At 33.1% G+C, this 19,422-nt stretch overlaps 1 protein-coding gene across 1 annotated transcript in view; it reads right to left on the bottom strand.

Moving 5' to 3' along the window:
- Positions 1–7,504: 7,504 nt before the first annotated feature.
- LOC150095717 (SOSS complex subunit C homolog) overlaps positions 7,505–19,422 on the bottom strand; it is a 58,818-nt gene continuing 46,900 nt past the window's right edge. The window contains exons 4-5 of the mRNA XM_090410607.1: positions 15,022–15,072; positions 7,505–7,734 (exon numbers count right to left, since the gene is read on the bottom strand). Of these exons, the coding sequence (XP_090266733.1) occupies positions 7,642–7,734; positions 15,022–15,072 (144 nt within the window). The 3' untranslated portion in view covers positions 7,505–7,641. The remainder of the gene's footprint in view (positions 7,735–15,021; positions 15,073–19,422) is intronic.

Genomic DNA, 19,422 nt, shown 5'->3' with positions numbered 1-19,422 from the left:
TTTGTTCCAGTAGCTGACTTTTCGCTGTTTGCCCTGGTTCCCTGGTGAAAACAACAGGGGCCTTGTTTAACCGGGCATTTACAGCAGCCCTGGTGCTGCTGTAAATTTTTAAAAACCCAGAATAGAAAAATAGAGGAATTAATAAATGGGACAGAGCTAAATCACCTACAATTTGCTGATGACATTGTTCGTTTAAAAAATTTAATAGTACAAATGATTAATGGGTCAAATGCAATAAGTAAAAAGAAAGAAAGTAAATAAACAAAGACAAAACAAAATAATGTATAATAAATATGTAACCAAACAGGCAGTATATATGGAAACCTGAAATCAATACAGTAATTTCCATTGTTTACTTGGGACAAAAGACATATTAGAGGGAGGATGTGAGGAAGAAGGTATACAAATAATTCAACTTGGCTGGGTAGCCCTTTTGAAAACACTGCGAAGCACTCAGAGAAGACATCCCAATCTGCTCTAAAAGACAAATATTCAACAGTTGTGTACTTATTGTCATGACATGGAAGTGAAACATGGACACTGACTAAAAAGTTCACAAATTGAGGACTACCCATGAGAAAATGGAAAGATCACAGTTTGGAATTTCCATTCATGACAGAAAGTGCAATACTTGAATCAGAACTCAGACCAAGGTGAGGGATCTTGTAACAGTCATTAAAAGATCCAAATAGCAAGGGCAGGTAATATTGCAAGAAGCAATTCTCAAAAATGGACAGAGCTGATATCTGAATGGTATTCCAGAGATAGAGATTTATTAAAAAACCAAAGAGATATTGGTAGCATTAGATTAGAGGGATGACTAAAATTCAGTGGAACACAAAAGCTCAAGATAGTCCAGAATGGAGGACTTTCCACTGCTGGCCTTTGTTCAGCAGTGGGCAGAAAATGACTAATGATCATGATGAATTAAGTATTATTTTTATAATTTGTCCCTCATCTTCTGTTCTTTAAAAAAAAAAAACATAACTGATATTCTTATTCCTATTCAAAAACAGGAAAAGGAATAGTAAAAAAAGTGTAAGACTAAATTTGAGGCCACTCAAATTCAGTCTTGAAATTACCTATCTACCAAAGTTCTCTAGACAGTTTCCCAAAGTGTGATACCTTGTGCATGTCCTCTGGGACATGCAAAAGGTCTTCAGGGGTAGGAAGCACCTTTTTAAAATGTTGATTACTTTTTTTTTTCTCTTATATTTTTCCCACCATATTATCACAGATAAATGCAGATCTATTTTATAGTTAATGTTTCAAGAACTAAAAATCTAAATAGTTTTAAACAAATGTCTCTTGGCATGTATTGACTGACCTCCATTAGGAACACATTTGGTTGGCTCCATGATCATGTTCCAGTTGCATGGTTCAAACCATGCGGTTGGAATTCTATGCTAAATTTCTGAATCATTTGTATCTCAAATTGTAACAGTCCCCAGCAATTTTTTCACTACCCATTCCTGTGTCAATATATGTTTAATCATGTTTGTGCCACAAGTTGTCAAGGATGTACAAGTTATATGTGAGGATAAATATAAAAATTTAACCAGTAACATGGATCACTAGTTAAAAAATTTCCGTTAATGACGGAAATGAAAATGATTATAGTAACTGTGAGAAAGAACATGTTGATGCATTAGGATCAAATATTCGTAATGAAAGTAACAAGTGTGAGCCCATTAATTTATTATAATGTAAATATTATAATATAAATGCCTTTCTGATTATTCATGTTAAAATGAAATATTTTTGTAACTTTTTCCAAATTACCTTCACGAGAGGGGATTACACTGATGTTAATAAAATTTTTAAAGAGATATGCAGGTACTGAAAGTTTGGGAAAAACTGCTCTAGCCATAATATGAGTTAAATTTTCCTGGACATTTTGAAAAACTCTCAAGAATTTAATCAAAAATAGAGTACAACTTGTTAGATCTATAATCTTTATTTAAGATAAATTGAAGTGCAAATTATAATATAGGGTGATCCCCACTAATATAAATAAAATAATTCAAATGTCAGACTTTTTTTTTAAATTCAAATTCAACGATAACTGGGTATAATATAAAGTTTTCTACAACTTTTAAAAATTATACTATTCAATAATTTTCTTCTGGAGCTACAGCACATGTTCAAGATGATCCTCATTTAGTTCTATGTGTTTATTGAACCTCATGGTAAAGTTTTACATAACAATCTTGCACAGAGCCCTTGAAATTGATTTAATCTCTGATCATCATTTTTAGTTGCACAATATTTGTAGTTGTGGTAGCAAACACATGGTCCTTTAAATAACTCCATGGGATAAATTAGAAAGTTTTAAATTAGTACTGTGGGGAAGGCCACTCAAATTCAATCTTCAGACTGCATTACCACCTCCTGAAGTATTTTGAGAATCATAACTGATGCGTGAGGTGGAGCTTCATCCTGCTGGAACCAGAATTTATCCAAAAACAAGAGATAAAGTGGAGCCAGTTCTACCAAAACATCTCTAGCACATCTACATATATTCATTTAGTTCTTTGTGTTTATTGAACATCGTGATAAATTTTTGCATAACAATCTTGCACAGGACCTTTGGAATTGATCTAATCTCAGATCATTTTTAGTTGCCACAATATAGTTGTCGTAGCAAACACATGGTCCTTTCAATAACTCCATGGGATAAATTAGAAAATTTTAAATTAGTACTATGGGGAAGACCACTCAAATTCAGTCTTGAGACTGTATTACACACTTCCTGAAGTGTTTTCAGAACCATAACTGATGTGTGAAGTGGAGCTTCATCCTACTGGTACCAGAATTCATCCAAAAGCAAGAGATAAAGTGGAGCCAGTTCATTCCAAAACATCTCTAGCACATCTACATATATCTCCTTTGTGCTGGTGATATTTCTTCTGTTTTTCAAAAACGATGGGATCAATTCAACCTTCATCATTATCATCAAATTCCTGACATTTACCCTCAAGGGGTGTACAGAATATGATAGTACTACATGAAAAATTTACATCATTACTAACTTCCTACCTACAATTTTCTGCCAAATCAATCTGTAACCTGTCAAAGCTACAACACTGTCAGATCTTATATTTATATATCTGTCTTCTGAGGCACTTTTTACTGTATCAATCCACCTATATCTTGGTCTTCCTTTGGGCCTTTTTCCTGCCAACTTGGCAGAGAACACTTGTTTGGCTAATCTTTCCTCGCCCATTCTGTTTAAGTGATCATACCACCTGAGATTAGCTCTGCTAACGCATTCCTGGATGCTGATGATGTCAAGTTATTTCATAATATCCTTGTTTTTAATATGATATTGCCATTGATACCATCTGTTCATGCCCGTAATCTTTCTCAGGACTCTCATATCTGTGGACTCTAGTCTTTGATCAAGTGTTTTACTTCTGACCCAGCTCTCAGATCCATAAGTTAAAACTGGTCTGAACACTGTCTTGTATACAGCTAATTTAGTGTTCCGACTAATTTCTCTCTTATTCCATATAAATTTCTTCAGTTGACTTCCTACCATACCAGCTTTGTTGATTCTGTTGTCTATTTCCATATTTATACCATCTTCACTAAACATCGTGCCTAAGTAGCTGAAATGTTTTACTTGTTCTATAGGTTCTCCATTCACAATGCAGGTGATATTTTCAATGCTTCTGCCTATTTTCGTTATCTTTGTCTTGTTATTGCTGACATTCATACCATATCTATCACAACAGTTATTCAATTTAGTCAGGGAATCTTGCAGACTTGTAGTGGATTTATTTAGAAGTATAACATCAGACGCATAAAGCAAGGAACTGACATTAACATCTCCAATTTTAATATCAGGTTTAATACCACTTTCCTTCATAATGTAATCCATATAGATAATGAATAACAGAGGTGGTCATGTACATCCTTGTCTGACACCAGATTTAACATTAAGCCATCCCCCTTTACTTCCTTCAATTCTAACTGCTGACTTACACTCAAATAAAGACTAAGTATTGCTTGATATAATGATCCACTGACACCATACAACTGTAGTGTTTTGAACAGCTTCTCTTTTGGCACCTTGTCATATGCCTTTTCCAGATCTACAAAACTTAAATACAGATCTTTGTTATATTCCCATGACTTTTCAACTATTTGTTGTAAAGTGAATATCTGATCCTGACAGCCTCTATTTGACCTGAATCCAGCTTGTTCCTCACCAAGCTTTTCTTCCACAATCCTTCTCAACTGTTTCTCAAGTATACTGGCATAAATCTTACCAGGAACACTCAGTAGAGAAATACTTCTGTAATTCTCACAATCAGTTTTATTTCCCTTTTTATATATGGGTACTATGAGAGCTCTACTCTAATCATCTGGAATTCGTCCTTCTGTCCAGGCCCTCTGAATTATGCAGTGTAGCCACTGTAAAACTTTTATACCTCCATACTTCAGCATTTCTGGTCTAATATCATCTACTCCAGCTGCCTTTCCACATTTCAGACTTTCGATGGCTTTTTCTACTTCAAGCATGGATATGTATTCCTGATCGCATGCGTGGTTTTTTATCACTGTGCTGTCATCACTGCTAGTTTCATTTAGCAATTTTTCGAAGTAATTACTCCATACTTCAAGGATATATTTTTTTCCAGTTTTCACCTTTATCATCTCTAATTCCTTTTACAGCACTCTTTCCTCCATTTCTGAGCTTCTTCGACAACCTCCAGAATATCTTGCCATCTTTTTGATATTTATTTTCTATGTTTTCACCAAAGTCTTCCCATGACTTTTGTTTAGCTAGGTGTTTAGCTTTCTTACATTTGTCTCTGTATTCTCTAAGAGCACAAGCTGAATTATTTGCCAGGAACTTTTGATATACTTTATTTTCCTTCACTGCCTCTTTAACTTCCTGTGTCCACCAGGGAGTTCTGATTTTTTTTATCCTTGGAGACAACCTTACCACATGCCTCTCTGGCAGAATCAATCAATGTTTTCTTCAGAGCTTGCTGCTGAATCTCCAAGGTTTGATTCCTGTTCTCAAACTCTTTCATTTTTTTCTGCAATAATCTTTGTATATTTTAGTCTACAGTTCACATCTGAGAGCTGCTCAACTTTTATTCATTTTAAAACTTTCTTACATATTCTTCTTTTCAATATGAAATTCAATTTTATCCTGCTTAAGACTAAATGCTGATCACTTCCAATTTCAAATCCTCTGTACACTCTAGTGTCCTGTACCAGAGAGAAAACATCACTATCAACTATAAGATAGTCAATGAGAGTTTTCTTATTCCTTGCCTCTTCTATGTGAATTTGTGCACATTTTTATGTTGAAACATTTTTATGTTTCTGCCTATTTTCATTGTCTTTGTCTTTTTAATGCTGACCTTCATGAAAGACTTGTTTCATTAACTTTTCACTCTCATTCTGTTTAAGTAACCATACTGTCATAGATTAGCTTTGCTCATACATTCTTGAATGCTAACACTATCATTTTTAATATCTCCAATTTTTAACATGATTGTGCCATTAACATCTGTTCACTCTGCTAATTTTTCTCAGAACTCTGATATTTATAGTCTAATCATTGATCAGGCTGCTTAATTTTCAACCCATAATTCTATAAATTAAAGTGTTTGAAGACTTGTATATCAATTTAATGTTTTGGCTAATTTCTCTCTTATTGCACATAAATTTGTTCACTACTATACCAGCTCTGCTTATTCTTTTTTATATATTTTTGTTGATTTCCATACATCACTTACTACCATGATTAAAAGTTGTGCCTGAAGAAAGCTAAAATATCTTACTTGTTCTATATTTTATGTGTTCCATATTCCTGCTAGTTGATAGTTGTTGGAAGTTTTTCCACTTGGTTATACTATAAATTAAAGATACCAAGAAATGATATACTCGGTTTAATCCTTCATCTAAGTGTAAGCAAACAAAGTTTGCACCTGAAATATAATCAGGACTTTTTATTTTATTTGCTAGTTGATAGTTTTTGTCTTTATTGCTGATTTTTTTTATAGTAGTTTGTTATATAGCAGTCATTCAATTTAGCTAAAGAGTCCTAAAGACTTGTACTGGATTATAACATCATCTTCATAAAGTAAAGATCTAACTTGATATCAATCTGAATATTTCAATACCACTTTCTTTCACAATGTTATACATATAGATGAAGAATAGCATTGGAGATAGTATGTACACTTCTCTTATACTCAATTTTGCATCACACTATTATTTCTGACTGCTGGCTTCCAACTATTTCTTGACTGTAAAAATCAAAATTTGATTCCTGACAATCTTTGTTTTTGGTCAGAACCTGGCTTGTTCTTTGCAAGTTTCTCTTGCACAATTTTTCTCTTCCTCTTCTTCAGTGTGCTTAGATAAATCTTATCTGGAACACTCATCAGGAAAATCTTCTAATCTCACATTATTTGCTATCCTTTGTATAGATTGGTACTATAAAAACTATACTTTAATCATCCCAAATTTGACCTGAATTGATATGTTGATGATAAGACTTTTATGCCTCCATATTCAAGCACTTCTGATCAAACATCTACTCCATATTTTGGGTTTTTGATAGCTTTTTTTTTTTTTTTGACCCAAAGTGCTGATATGTACTCCTGATTGCATCTCTCTTGAAAGTTTTCTGTCATTATTTTGTTTGCTATAATTGAATAGACTATGTTGGTGGATGAGCAGGGTGAAGTTCAGTGCTATGAAATGTGTGGTTTCGAAGTTTTTTTTTAATTTTTTTTTAAAAAAAAGCTTTGCATTTGAAGGAGATGGAGGAAATAAAGGTCTTGAGGATGAGCACACACAGAGAACTGTGAAGCACAACATAACTGATTATGGCAATGATATGAGGACACCAATATAAAAAAATAAAATTTTAAACACATTTGTTCTGAATATATGTTTGAGTAGTTAGCATATCTGCTCTCCAAGCCTTGGGTTTGAATATCCTGTCATGGGCATGGATGGATGTTTGTGCATGTCTGTCTTCATGTGGGAGATGAATTTAATCCAATGGTGTGAGCCTACTGCCCCAGTTCTTGGAGGCCTGTAGTGGTTTGAAAATAAGTTTCATACTTGGTTTCTAGAGTATGTATCATGTAAAAAAATAAATATTAAAAAAACAAACATACGGTTAATAAAAGCAGAAAATCTTTAGCTCAACCCACAGTACTCGTGTACTATGTATAGGTTTACAACTTTTTGTGGGTAGAAGTCACATAAAAAATGTCATTAGCATTAGCATACATCAATCCTGGTCACAAAGGGTAGTAACTTTTAGACCATTAGTAGTATTAAATAATTTGGGAATCTTACTCCACAGACAAAGCATGAAAAATTTTTTTTCAGCCTCTTCAAGTCTCCAATAAGCAGAATGATGTCCCACCTGGGTAATGAAAATCTTCTACTTCCTAATAGTAGACCTAATCATCTACTACTGAAATTATACATGAGTATATGCATCCAATGATCACCATAAATCTAATGCTAAAGAAAAATATATTTATTTTTTTAGGAAATGTGATTTACAATGATTTATACAAATGTGATCATTAATATTCCATGATAATTCTCTGGAGACCTTCTGAGAAGAAAAATGTGCATACATATATGCCAAAGTTATTTATCGAATCTTGGCAAAACTGGAAGTATAAGGTTTCCAAAGGATGAATCCTGAATGATAAAATATCCTACTGAATTGGCATGAGCATGCTATAGAGGAGGGGAAAAAAAGAAAAGAAAAATTTTAATAAGTCATATAAACGTTCAATAAAATAAAATCAATAAATTCAACTATGGTATGATACTATGAGCTGCTTAAATTAATGCCAACACAACTTATTTTATTATTATTATTAAATGAATTTTGGGAGATATCTGCAGAATCAACACTGCTGAATTTTTAATGCATCAAAACTACAGTAGTTATAAAATGAACGTGTTTCTCTTTTATTGAATAGTGATACACATATCTATTAAACAAATATATATACAAATATATATTTAATATATATATATATATATATACAAATAAATATAAATTTACATAATAACAGCTTATATGTGTTTCCAAATATAGTCAATTCTCTAGGCAAATTTATGAAAATAGTTTGCTGGAGTGGACAGTTTACTATAGCGAATTTTCTTTGAAACAGCATTAACACTATTTGTCTTTTTTTTTGACTTGTGAATTTTTTAGGTTAGTTATAGTGAGCTGAGTTTGTTTACACATACAGTATACCCTTGCTTTTCTGACCTAATTGGTTCCTAGAAACCATCATTAAGCAAGTCATTGTAAATCTAATCCTAATTTCCTATGAGTTTTATGTCATGAACTGGGGTTACATTCCTGGAAATATAGTTTTGAAGTGTAACATAAAATAAACTTTGTTTACTCTTTATGATGGCACTTATTACAGAATGAGACAACTGATACTTGAAGGCAAGTGATAGAACTCTGGATTCATATAGGCTTAAAATTTCACGTTTCTCTTCTGATGTTATTGTGTTCTGCTTCTTTAAGGATTTTTTTATTCTCAAATTCACTTTTTCTCTTTCTAGACAATTTTGAGAGTGCAAATACATATACTGCACTCTAAATCTTTAAATAACTTTAGAGCACATTACATATGGACAAGAAATGAAGAGCAAGGCAAAATACAACAGTTTGCCTCACTGACGCCTGCAGGTTATAGACTAATTTCCTATGCACCTGGGAAGTGATCTGGACACAAATATGCATATGTATATAATATTTTGTGATGTTATGGGATGGATATTGGGACTTAGTAATTGGATACAAAAAATAAACTGTGCTGATTCAGTTATTATTTATCATACATACTATCTAAAATGTTTTGTTCTTCGTTGACACTCTGGTCTGTCAAATGACAACTATGCATCTTTGAAGTACACGCATCCTGATTGTCTCATTTTTATGGCCTGATAATGTACATAGTCTTAGAGAAAAGTTATTCGTCATAAAAGTGGGGGAGGGTCCTAAAGCAGAGGCATAATACATATGTGTTATCCCATCATCATATTCAGTCATTTTCTGTCCAATGTTGGATGAAAGTCTCTCCCCAAAGTCCTCCATTCAGTCCTATCCTGAGCTTTACTATGCTACTGAGTTCAGCCATCTCTTTAATTTCATCCCCCACTGTCTCTTTAGTCGGTAGCTCTCTTTTCATCTCTAGGATACAATTCAGATATCAACTTTGTCCATTTTCGAGTGCTACTTCTAATAATATGACCTGTCCATTGCAATTTGGATCTTTCAATATCTGTTATAATGCCTCTCACTTTGAGATCTGACCAAGTATTATGCTTTCTATCTAGAATGGTAATACTGAGTAATGATCTCTCTCCATTTTCCTCTGGGTAATCCTCAACTCAACTCAAAAAAAAAAAAAAAAAAAAAAAAAAAAAATTTTTTTTTCTTCTTTTAAGCCAAAAGTCCACATTTCACTTCCATATGTCATGACTGGAGGTATACAACTATCGAATATATATATTTTTTAAGGCAGATTAGGATGTTTCCTTTGAGTGCTTCATGGTAATTTCCAAAGGCTATCTACCAAGTTGAATTCTACATATAGTTTCTTCTTTATAGTCTCCCTCTACAATGATCTTTGTCCTAGGTAAACATAGAAGGTTACCAATCAATTTCAACAATTACTACATGAAATATTTACATTATTACTAACTTCCTATTGACATTTTTACTCCAAATTAATGTTATCTACCAGAACTTCATTACTGTCAGATCTTATATTTTGATCTTCCAAAGTACTTCTGACTGCACTCTTCCATTTACATGAGCTCTCCCCACACATTCCTGAATGCTAACAATGTAAAGTTCTTCCTAATATCTTTGTTTTTAATATGAATCTGCCATTGATGACATTATATACAAAAAAAACTCCAAAGACTTCATAAACAAAGTAAAAGACATTAAGCTGGATCCGACAAACATTATGGGAAGTTTGGATGTCACAAGCCTGTTTACCAAGACATCATGCTAATCTTAGAAATTTTTGCACTAGATTACACTTAAAACTGTTCAAACATTGCCTAGAAAATATTTATTCAGGTTTGGTTTCAAGCCTCTATTATGAACAGTCAGAAGGCCTGGCCATGGGCATGTCCATTTCACTGCATTTGACAAATATGTTCATGGAGTCATTTGAACAACAGCCCTTGATATGTCATGCTATTATGCTAGACCCAGATTATGGCTCAGGTACATCAATGATGTTTTAATTATTTGACCAGGATCACAAGAGACCCTCAAGAATTTTACAGAATTCCTCAACAGCTTAAACAAACAAAATCCAATTCACATTAGAAGTTGAAAAGACAGGTCACTTACTTTCCTAGATGCTTTCATCTCAGTAGAAAATAATGTAAAGACAGGGCCTTCATAATATCCAGTGAGAAGAAAAGAAAAAAAGAAATAACATACCTTAAAGATACAGTCCTAAAAATGGATATAATCTTAAGATGATCACAATTGGATTTTGTGATCACAAGTGAATATACAGCATCAGGACGACTACTAAGGTATTATTTCTTTTTTACTCTGCATAAAAACAATGTTACAGATAAAATAGCTAAACTTCAAGCAATATATCTTAATACTATCTTCACACCACTACAAAAAAAGCACTCATGATGTTAAGATCACCAAAACAACCTCATTCCTCTCTTAAATGATCAGGGGTGATGTACAGAATTTTCTGTATATGTGGTATCTCTTAGGTTTGGTTGATCTGGAGAAATCTGCCTCAAAGAACACATCAGATATGGAGAAGAATACGAACATAAATCAGCACAGTTCACATTACCAAAGAAAAATAAGAAGTATTTTGGTAACTTACATGTCATACATAAAATTCAACAACTTTGTTTACAGATTTAAAAACGCTAGTGAAATGATACAGTGTCCAACTCAATGTAATAAAAACGAGGATCTCATCTTAAATGAGCTTTGGTCAGCATATATCAAAGACCTACTTTATTACATTAATGAATTAGGCTACAAACTGAGTTATACAGTATATCACATTGTACAAGCCACATGTGTAACATCTCAATATTATAATCAACATCAGGTTGTTTATGTTCATATATTAATTTATAAATCTCTGTTAATACCTTCTTCTTTTTTTTGTTTTCTATTTACATTTAATATTTAATCTCAAGATGTACATGACAAGATGTACGAAATTGGTAATTAAATAAACATTTTCTTTCTTTTATAATAAACAATAATGTTTACAAAAACAAACATTTTTCTCTTATTCCATATAAATTTATTCATTCATATTTATTCAGATTTTATAGGTGACCCTACTATACTAGCTTTGCTAATTCTGTTGTCTATTTCCAAATTTAATTTACCATCTATACTAAAAACTGTACCTAAATGGCTGAAACATTATATAGTTTCCCATTTGCAGCTAATGTGTTTTCAATGTTCCTGCTTATTTTTAGTCTATCTCTTTTTTATTCCTAATTTTCACACCAAATCTGTTACAGCAGTTATTTGATTTAGTTAAGAAATCCTGCAGATGTGTACCGAATTTATTTAAAAAAATGATGTCAACTGCATAAAGTAAAGGAGCTGAGTTGAATATATCAGGCCCAATGTGATCCATAGACATTGAATAACAGTGTGCACTTTTTATCCTGCACCTGATTTTACACCTAACTATGTATCTCTTTCAATTCTAACTACTTGACTTATAATTTAAATATAGGCTATGTACTGTTCAATATAATGAATTTAAACCACATAACTATAGCATTTTGAATAGCTTTTCTCTCGGGACCTTATCATATGCCTTCTCTAGATCTATATGTACTTAAATATAGATCACTCTTATAATTCCATTATTTCTCAACTACCTATTAAAGTGAAAATCTGATCATGACAACTTATATTTGTCTTAAACACAACTTAATCTTTCACAACTTTGTCTTCTACAAATTTTCTTCGCTTTTTCTCAAGTGTGCTTGTTTAAATCTTACATAAACACTCAGCAGAGTCCTCTTCCATTCCCACATTCAGTTTTACTTCACTTTTTACAGACTGGTACTATCAGCTCTACTCCAGTCATCTAGAATTTGATCCTTTGACTAGGTCATCAGAATTATACTGTGCAACCACTATAAAATTTTTATGCCTCCACATTTGAGTATTTCTGGCCAAACATCATCTACTCCAGCTGCCTTTCCACATCTCACACTTTTGATGGCTTTTCCTATCTCGAGTATTACTGATATATACTACTGACTGCACTTGTCTTGAATATTTTCTATCATGTTCTTATCGCTTTTTGTTTCATCTAGTTTATTTCAATGTCATTACACTCCAGACATCTACAATATTTTACCTTTAGTTTTCTTGTTGTCTTTATCATCTGATTTCCTTTTACAGTACTCTATCCTCCCTTTCTAGGTTTTTTTTTTCAATAGCTTCCAGAACATTTTGGTATCTTTCTGATATTTATCTTCTATATTCTTACCAGTCTCCCCATTTTATTTAACCACTTTTATGCACTGTTTTGCTTTGTTATATTTTCTTTGTATTCTCTCAGAGTACATGCTCCCTTCCTTGCTAGAAACTTTCAATATGCTTTCTTTTCCATGACTGCTTCTTTAACTTCCTGAGTCTACCATGGGTTCCAATTTTTCTATCCTTGCTGGGTGAATCAATGTTTTCTTCAGTCTGCCAGTGAGTCTACAAAGGTTTGATTCTTGTTTCCACTCTAATTTTTTATTATTAAATAATATTAGTTATATTAAAGTCTATAGTTCATCTCTAAAAGCTGCTCGACAATTTCTTTTTAAAACTTTTTTTACACATTTATCTTTTCGATATGATGTTCAATTCTATTTGGCTCAAAAAAATCAACTGGTGATTTTGAAATTTGTACTTATCTCTTTATGCTGGAGAATATTATTAGATTAACTAATCTATGTGTGAACTAGAAATCCATCAGATAACATTTTTATTTGCTCATTTCCTACTCTGCTGCTTAGATCTTCAGCAATGGAAAACTCTTTTTTCTTAATGTCAGGCTGCCTTCTCTAAGGAACTTGAAAAATTCCTCTATTTCATGCTTAGTATAACCTTCTGTGGGACTACAGGCACAAATAAATTTCATTATCTAATGAGGCTTATTTGTTCCCCATTTTAATGTTTGCCCATATTATTACTTAATATTTCTTCCATTCAAGATTATCCTCCATCTACTTTCCCCGAAGTTTACTATCAGAATATAATATCATATGGTTGTTATTTAGTAGACTCACCATTTTTTGTTGTCTTTCAGTAACATCAATTATATTGATATGGTGCTTCTCTAATTCTTCTACCAGTTCCATTTCTTTTCCATTGATATGTTTCATGTTGATGATGCCAACCTTGGATTCTGCAAATGTTGAGTTGGATTTGCTCCAGTAGCTTACTTTACACAGTTTGCTCTAGTTCCCTGCTGAAGAGAGCTGGAGCTTTGTTTAACTGGGTGATGCCCCAGCTGACATGAAATTTTATGGTGCACCATTATTCTATTTGGCTTAAGTCAATAAGAATACAATTTGGCCAGCTAAATTGCAGCCCATCCTCATTTGTTCAGTATCCAGGTAGATACCTACCAGTGGGGTATACCATGAGAAGGTGAGGATTGGACAAAATATCAGAAGCTCAGTTGGTTCTCCAGATTCTTTAAAAACTACGTGAAGATCTCATCTCATTCCAATTATCTAGCTTTGACCTTATAGTGATCTTATATAGTTAACAAAATTTCATGAGTAATGGGTCTCAAGCAGGTGCACAATATGAACTATATGTATGTTTGGCAGCAATACAATACAATACAAAGTAATCATTTACTTGCACTATGAACTAAATTTTGAATACAATTTTCACTGAATATCAAATGAAAAGATGACAAAAGGTTTTTAGCTTGGCCCTTGGAAATTCAAAGCTGAATACAATCAACCCTAATGCTGCTACCATGATGCCATTAATGCAAGAGAGCTCATCTAACCTGGTGAAAGCTTGGGTGAAATTGGGGATAAGGAAAAATTGTGGTTATCCAACTCTATGCCGATACTTTTAAGGATATTTATTCTGGAGGGAAAATACTTTTCAATAACTCTTTCAGTCAGTCCTCTTATTATCAATCATGCATCAAAGCATTCTGACATCTGGACCGACCTTCATGAGGCAGTCGGCAATAAACCCATTATGTGAGATGTATATGTTCAGGGGTCAGTTTGCAGAAATCAACATATAAAACAGGTTAACTTAAATCCTTCTCTGAATTCATAATTGAGTATCCCTATATACTATAATTAAAATATGGTATTTAAGATCTCAAAATTGGGAGATGTTTGAATTTTTGTTTCAACTAGACTATTTAAATGGAAAAATTTGAACAAAATCATGTGTATAAATGTATAAAGCAGTATAAATGTTGTAAGAATGAGTGGTGTTACTATACAAGAAAGCTACTAAAAAACACACCATTTTATGATTAGTCTATTATAATTTCTTTGTTATATATAGTTATGCCCTGAAATTTACAAGAGTAATTTTTTAAAATTACAACTGGTTAGAGTCAACTCTTACTACATAACAAGAAACTCGCTATAACAAATTACCAAAAAAGTTCACACCAAGCCCAGTGCTATTCTAAAGATAATTTGGAAAATTCACCATAGCAAACTAACTTTTCCATGGTCTCTATGAGTTCTCTATAATGGGAATTAACTGTATTTTGTTTCATGATTAATAACAGTACATTCCTTTTCAGATCCTTTCAATTACATTTCTTTCTAAAGATTTGCAATTTTTGATACCTGAAGCAAATGGAATAGTATATCTTACTAAAGGATAATGTTAAAAACCTGTAATTTATAGGCTCAAGAGACTTATTATAGATGAATTAAAATGACATTTAGCAATTTTTGTGTAAAAATTTTACTTACTTGTAAAGCAGCTCGCTGGGAAGAGCTTAATGCATGAGGTTCCACGCCAGTCTGTGAATATACAACATAAAATCATTTAAGCCTATTTACTTAATCAAAGGACTTCTGAGATAATGAAATGATTTTAATGGTATTCAGCTTAATAGCTCAAACTACTAATTTTCACATAGCACATCATTAGGCATCTTTAGAGTAAGTTCAACACGTTCACGCCATTAAGTAAAATGTTCAGTTCCCCTTTTGTACATAAACACAGTGTAACTTGGCTGAAAAATTTTGCTTAGAAAAATAGTAAATTCTGCTGGAGTAAAGTTATTATAATCACTGCTTCACATACCTATATGTTGTCAAATTCCTTCTATATGTAGCTATGATCTGAACTGCAACTTCATGCCTTACTCCTCAATATTCAATAATTTTAAACGCATCAAACTTTCATGGCTTTATTCCTGCTATGGTGAAGCTTAGAAATGATAAATGAAATATCACCAGTTTGACTATTAAAGGTAATTATTTGAAATGTGAGATACAAGCCACACTCCAGGGGCAAGATTTTAATATTATGTCAAATAGGAGTCCGTAATATTATATTACTTCATTATTATTATACTATTTATATTTTAAGACTTTTAAGTTAATTTTAACTTAAAAGTTAATTAAAATTTGAAAAAAAGTTAATTAAAATAAAAAACTTAAAAGTTGAATTAATTTTAAGACTTAAAATTAATAGAAACAAGACCAAGTATATGATGATAGGAAAAGAAGAAACATCTACTCATAGCATCAACTTAGAAAAAGTAGAACAGTTCATATATCTTGGGGGTCTGATAGATAATAAAGGCAGTTACTGAAATAATAAGAAGAATTATGAGAAGGAATGCCATGACAACTAAAAAAAGATATGGAAAGATAGAAATATTTCTAACACTACCAAATATAAACTAGCGAATGCCCTTATTTTCACAATCATTCTCTATGGTGCAGAATCATGGACACTTGGTAAGAGAGACAAAGTGACACTTGACAGTTTTGAAGTGTGATGCTGGAGAAGGATGCTGAATATCTCATGGATGGATAAAAGAACCAATGTCAGTATTCTCAATCAATTAAACATCAAAACGAGATTAAGTGACATAGTCAACAAGAGAAACTTCAATATTTTGGTCATATACCACGATGAGATGGTGATAATATTGAGAAGGAAATTATGCAAGGAACTCTAAGAGAACAAACATGGTCTCTAGAGTTCTGGATAATCAAAAATGTGAAAAATGTTATAACAAGGTGACAAATTAATTGGATAAGAGTGATACATACACAGTGATATATTTATATTTTGCAAAGGCCTTTGATAGATTTCCAAATGATAAGCTGATAACTGAATTGGAATTGAACAGATTATTGCGCTAGATTGGAGACTGTCTGTCTGATAGGTATCAGCAAATTGTCTATGGAAGTGTGATATCCCAGAAAATAAGTCACTAGTGATGTGTATGTTAATGATATTGGGAGAGGGTGGAATGGTGATATGCAGTTGTTTGCAGATGATGCAAAGTTGGGGACAGAGTGGCAGCATGGAGCATTGCAAGAGGACTTGAATGCACTGGCTGAATGAGAAAGTGAGTGTGATTACCAGTTCAGTGTTGCAAAGTGTAAGGTTTAAAAATCTGGGAAGCAAAGATGAGATGTAGAGTATACAACTGATAGGAATATCTTAGACGAGGTGGAGGAGGTGAGGGATTCTATTTAATCTTGTGTGAATGAATATCTCAAGCATTGTTTACCAATCCTGACTTGCCATACAGATAATTGCAAATGCAGTCATGTTCTTTAAGGTGGATGTTTATACATAGTGCCTATTAAGTAATGAGACAACAATTATTATATCAAAACAAAGAACTATAGCTGGAATCGTCAATTACACAGATTCAAAATAATTTCCCTCCAACTCCACACGACGTTTACATCTGTTGCACAGGTGTTTGAAGGCACAGCAGAAGTCCTGAACGGGAACCTCTTTCAGTCTCTGGATCATACCACATTGGATGTTCTCAATGTTGCTGAAGTGTTCCCATTTCAAGGCACACTTCATCTTTGGGAAGAGAAAAAAAAGTCTACAGGAGCCAAATCTGGTGAAAGGGGGTGTAAATTTTTTATATCTTTCTATTATATTATTTTTTATTAAATCCTTGTCGGTTGCTCCTTTGCAAAATATTTACTTCGTTTTACTTTTCCTTTTATCTATTCTTTTATCTGTCTATCTACTTCCTTACCTAACATTATTTCTTGCCCACCGTTTTTCTGCTGTTAGTTAGACCTCATGTTGTAAGTCTATCTACCTAACAGTCCCTGAGCAATCGCACAATGTCAATTAAGAAATTTATTTATCTTAACGACTGCGCCACTTAATTGACCTTTTTATGTTTGAAAGTCAGGGCGAAAAGATGACAAAATTAATTTAACTTCTATACAAATTCTTTATATGCAAGTCGTGGCTCGTTACTATATTCTATTCCCGCAGACTCATTAATATTTTCGGGATAGTGTATTGGCTAATGAATGAGAACCAGGTAGTTACAAAACAAAAACATATTTATTATCAAACTAAAAGATGTGATACAGAGCACATAAAAGTTAATTAAAGATTAACTTAATCAAAAGCACTTTAACACACAAATTTACTTGCTACTATCTGAGCAACAGAAACTATAGTGCTTTCACTATCAGAAAAATCCATTTTGCCTTGATATAAAAGTGTCTTCTATGACACAACTTGGCTTACAAATATGCATAAGTATTCCAGGAAGGATTACATTTAACTTTCTTCCAACACATTCAAAACCTAAATAATACTAATTCAGACATTATCACAAGCAACTTATGAATCAGACATACTTAACAATACAACTTCTTCCCTTATTCAAAATTCAGTATAACCGCCAATTAACAAGTAACCGCTCTCAATCCGTTACGATTTCGAGTTACAATCGTATTACATACTACAAACAAAATAATGGCTTACTTGCTAACAATCTCAAGAGGAAAGTCCGATTTAATCCATAACACACATAGATACTTCCATCAGGTCAATCCTCGATAGCTTTCTTTCGTCGTATGCACTGGAGTTCTGCCATAGCTATCCGCAGCCTAGAGCGAGCTGGCAGCATGAACATCGGGCAATGGTGGCAGGAAAACGAACCTCCTGGGTTTCAAGAAGGAATCCCGTAGAACAGTAGATGAAGAGCCAAGGACCAAAAAGCCCTGAACAACGTGCTGTATTGCCTTTTATTCCATTTTCAGTCCTTCGTACTTAGTATTCCAGGATTAGCCAGAAGCAAACAATTGACGTCATCGCTGGCTGCTTGACCTTACGATTTTTGTGGCATTCGGCGTTAATCGGGCTTAATTCTTATTAAGCTCTTAACATTAAGTCTAAAGTGTAGGTGCATTTTAACAGCAATTTATACTTTTACAATTTTATATTATTACAGCTAACTAAGTACATTTTTTTCTTATAATTTCAGACAAAAAATATTGAAAAATATTTAGCGAAAATTCTCTAAAAAAAATTTATTTCTCGCAATATTTTACAGGGGGATGTTTGATCACACAGATTGACTTTGAAGCCAGAAACTGCAGCGCACAATATCAAAGCGTGTGGCACAAACCTCAAACAAATGCTGCCTCTTGTGCAAATCTCTTTCTGAGATTAATCTGGCTGTTTCCTTACCGGAACAAAGCTGTACTGTGAGTAGCCTAGTGATTATTTGCCTGTCATGGGCAACAATTTCCCTATCTTTCACCACATTTTCATGTGTTTATCCACAGCAGAGTTCACCCTCCAGTGACTCCATTCCCTTTTTAAATGATTGAAAACCAGCAGACCACCTGTGCAAGGGCTTAGACAGTCGTCACCATAAACTTTTTTAGGTCTTGGTACACTTCAATAGCAGCTTTTCCAAATTTCACAGCTCTTTGCTCCATGACAAAACTTCTGACATGCTTTACTCACACAATCTTAGTTCAATGGTTGCTACACGAAAACTGCTGCGTCATACTACTCGAAAGTTGTATCTACAATCACAACACACTTTAGTAGTCAAAACTATAAACATGTTTGTTACTTTTATTCAAAGGCTATCCTGTAAAAAAATCAATCTCATTACTTAACAGACACACTGTCTGTCCAAAGTAGGCTAAGATGCAGGTGCGAGGAACCTTATATACTCCATAATGCAAAATAGGGTGAGACTCATCTTTCAGAGGATGAAGTTTGCTAGCTGGGTGTGTGGTTCAAAAATGGCATGAAGATTACATTTATGAAGAACTTTAGCTATTTTCTCAGTTTTGTTGTGATCTTATGTCAGGTGTGGGAGGGTGGAAATGCTAATCCATAATAAA

Source organism: Typopeltis vanoorti, chromosome 20 (genome assembly GCF_054136105.1).
Source record: "Typopeltis vanoorti isolate ZY-2024b chromosome 20, IOZ_Tvanoo_1.0, whole genome shotgun sequence".
Lineage (NCBI taxonomy): Eukaryota > Metazoa > Arthropoda > Arachnida > Uropygi > Thelyphonidae > Typopeltis > Typopeltis vanoorti.
This window is presented reverse-complemented; position numbering and strand designations above follow the sequence as displayed.